Source organism: Babylonia areolata, chromosome 3 (genome assembly GCF_041734735.1).
Source record: "Babylonia areolata isolate BAREFJ2019XMU chromosome 3, ASM4173473v1, whole genome shotgun sequence".
Taxonomy (NCBI): domain Eukaryota; kingdom Metazoa; phylum Mollusca; class Gastropoda; order Neogastropoda; family Buccinidae; genus Babylonia; species Babylonia areolata.
In genome coordinates, this window is record NC_134878.1 from 54,341,070 (window position 1) to 54,343,569 (window position 2,500).

The window sequence follows — 2,500 nt, forward strand, 5'->3', positions numbered from 1 at the left end:
TACACATACATATGTACCCCCGAAAACGGAGTATGGCTGCCTGCATGGCGGGGTAAAAACGGTCATACACGTAAAAGCCCACTCGTGTATATATATATACAAGTACGTGAACATGGGAGTTGCAGCCCACGAACGAAGGAGGAGAAGAAGATGTGTGTGTGTGTGTGTGTGTGTGTGTGTGAATATCAAAGCAGGTACACGTCTCAGTCTCTGACAGAAGATAGACGTGTTATATATATATATATATATATATATATATATATATATGTGTGTGTGTGTGTGTGTGTGTTTAAGTTTCAGTAGCTCAAGGAGGCGTCACTGCGTTCGGACAAATCCATATACGCTACACCACATCTGCCAAGCAGATGCCTGACCAGCAGCGTAACCCAACGCGCTTAGTCAGGCCTTGAGAAAAAAGAAAAGAAAAAAAAGGTGAATAAATAATAGATAAGCTTATATAAACAAATAAATAAATAAATAAATAAATAATAATTATGATATAAAAAAGGTAGTAGTAATGATAATAATAATAAACTACTACTAATAATAATAATAAATAAATGTGTGTGTGTGTGTATTATATATATATATATATATATATATATGTGTGTGTGTGTGTGTGTGTGTGTGTGTGTGTGTGTGTGTGTGTGTCCATGTGAACATCCACCAGGTACAACCGGCCAGTGGAGAGCGAGGTTGTCCGGCCCGTGCGTGCTAGCGCCTACAGCACGCTGAGCGTCAAGAGTTGGAGCGAGCTCAACACGGAGGTCACCACTATTATGAAGGACCTCGACCAGGTACTGCAGAGTCCTCTCTCTTTGTGTGTGTGTGTGTGTGTGTGTGTGTGTGTGTGTGTGTGTGTGTGTGTGTGTGGTGTCTATCTGTTTGTAGGGTTGGGTTGAAGTTATGATTCAATGTGCATGCATTGTTATTGTATCCACCACCGCACACACCCGTAAACAGACAAACGGATAAAATATTATGTATTTTATTTGAATCTCTGTATGTGCACGTGCATGCTCATGTGTGTGTGTGTGTGTGTGTGTGTGTGTGTGTGTGTGTGTGTGAGAGAGAGAGAGAGAGTAAAACGTGATGTATCAAGTGGAATATTTGTCAATGATATTTTTTTAAAGGCGGGAGAAAGAGGGTATGAGAGCTGTTGATGTGAAACAAGTGCAGCAAAGAAGAAGAGCTTTGCAAATGTCAGGAAGTTATTAATGTAATACAGAAAAAAAAAATAGACAAAGCAAGAGAATTGACGAAATGAACGAGAGTGAAAGAGATCGTTTTTATTAACGCGATACGAGTTTTATGATGACGACGACGACAACGACGACGACGATGATTGTGAAGATGATCATATGATAATGATGATGATGATAATGCCGATGATGATGATAGAATGATGATGATGATGATGATGATGATGATAACATCCATAAAAACACACACACACTTCGTCCAACTCTCCAACTCAGAAATAATATATGGCCAGCTTCGTTTGCTCGAAGGCTTCTTTTTCACGAGCACAGATTATTATTATTATTATTTTATTTTATTTTTTTTTTTTTTTTTGACACGGTAGAACTTTTGGTTATTTTGTGTTCTAATTACTTGAGGTTAAAGGTCTTGCAGAGCAGCCCGGTTAGCTTAGTCGGTAGAGCATCAGACTTTTAATCTGAGGGTCAGGGGTTCGTGTCCCCTATTGGGCGCTGCCCTTTTCTCAAGGCCTGACTAAGCGCGTTGGGTTACACTGCTTGTCAGGCATCTGCTTGGCAGATGTGGTGTAGCGTATATGGATTTGTCCGAACGCAGTGACGCCTCCTTGAGCTACTGAAACTGAAACTGAAGCTGCCTTTTAAGGTCATCGTGGCAGTGAATTCATGTTGATTGTGTCTTAGTGCTTGTCGTAGGGAAAGTGGGGCCCCCATCTTCTCCTTCCCTTCCTGTTAAGTAACGCCATAGTATATTAGTTTGTTTGCTGAAGTGCAACAATAATGCTCCCGTTGTTGTGTGTTTCAGCATTTCAAGCCCATCTTCGACAAAGTAAGTGAAAAGAAAAAAAGACAAGAAAAAAAAAAGACAAGACATTGGGCCTGCTTGGTTTTTCGCCTTTCCTTCACCTCATCCCTCCTTCACTCCCTCCCTCCCCCCCTCTCTCTGTGCCTCTCTCTCTCTCTGTCTCTCTTTGTCTCTGTCTCTGTCTCTCTCTCTGTGCCCCTCTCTCTGTGTCTCTTTCTCTCTGTGTCTCTGTCTCTCTCTCTCTCTCGCTGTGCCCCTCTATCTCTCTCGCTGTGTGTGTGTCTCTCTCTGTGCCTCTCTCTCTCTCTGTGCCTCTCTCTCTCTCTGTGCCTCTCTCTTTCTGTGCCCCTCTCTCTGTTCTTTCTCTGTCTCCCTCCCGGTCTCTCTCTCTCCGTCTGTCTGTCTGTCCATCTGTCTGTCTGTCTGTCTGTCTCTTTCTCGCTATCTCTGTCTCCATGTCTGTTGTCAGTCAACAGAT

General features: G+C 42.4%; 1 protein-coding gene and 1 non-coding gene across 2 annotated transcripts in view; both read left to right on the plus strand.

Moving 5' to 3' along the window:
- The window catches only part of LOC143280117 (rhomboid-related protein 3-like), a 31,792-nt gene that overhangs the window by 2,193 nt on the left and 27,099 nt on the right, over positions 1–2,500 (plus strand). The window contains exons 3-4 of the mRNA XM_076584671.1: positions 671–797; positions 2,023–2,046. Coding sequence (XP_076440786.1) covers positions 671–797; positions 2,023–2,046 — 151 coding nt within the window. The remainder of the gene's footprint in view (positions 1–670; positions 798–2,022; positions 2,047–2,500) is intronic.
- Positions 1,640–1,712, plus strand: Trnak-uuu (transfer RNA lysine (anticodon UUU)). Its single transcript has one exon. It is a non-coding gene; the product is annotated as a tRNA-Lys (tRNA).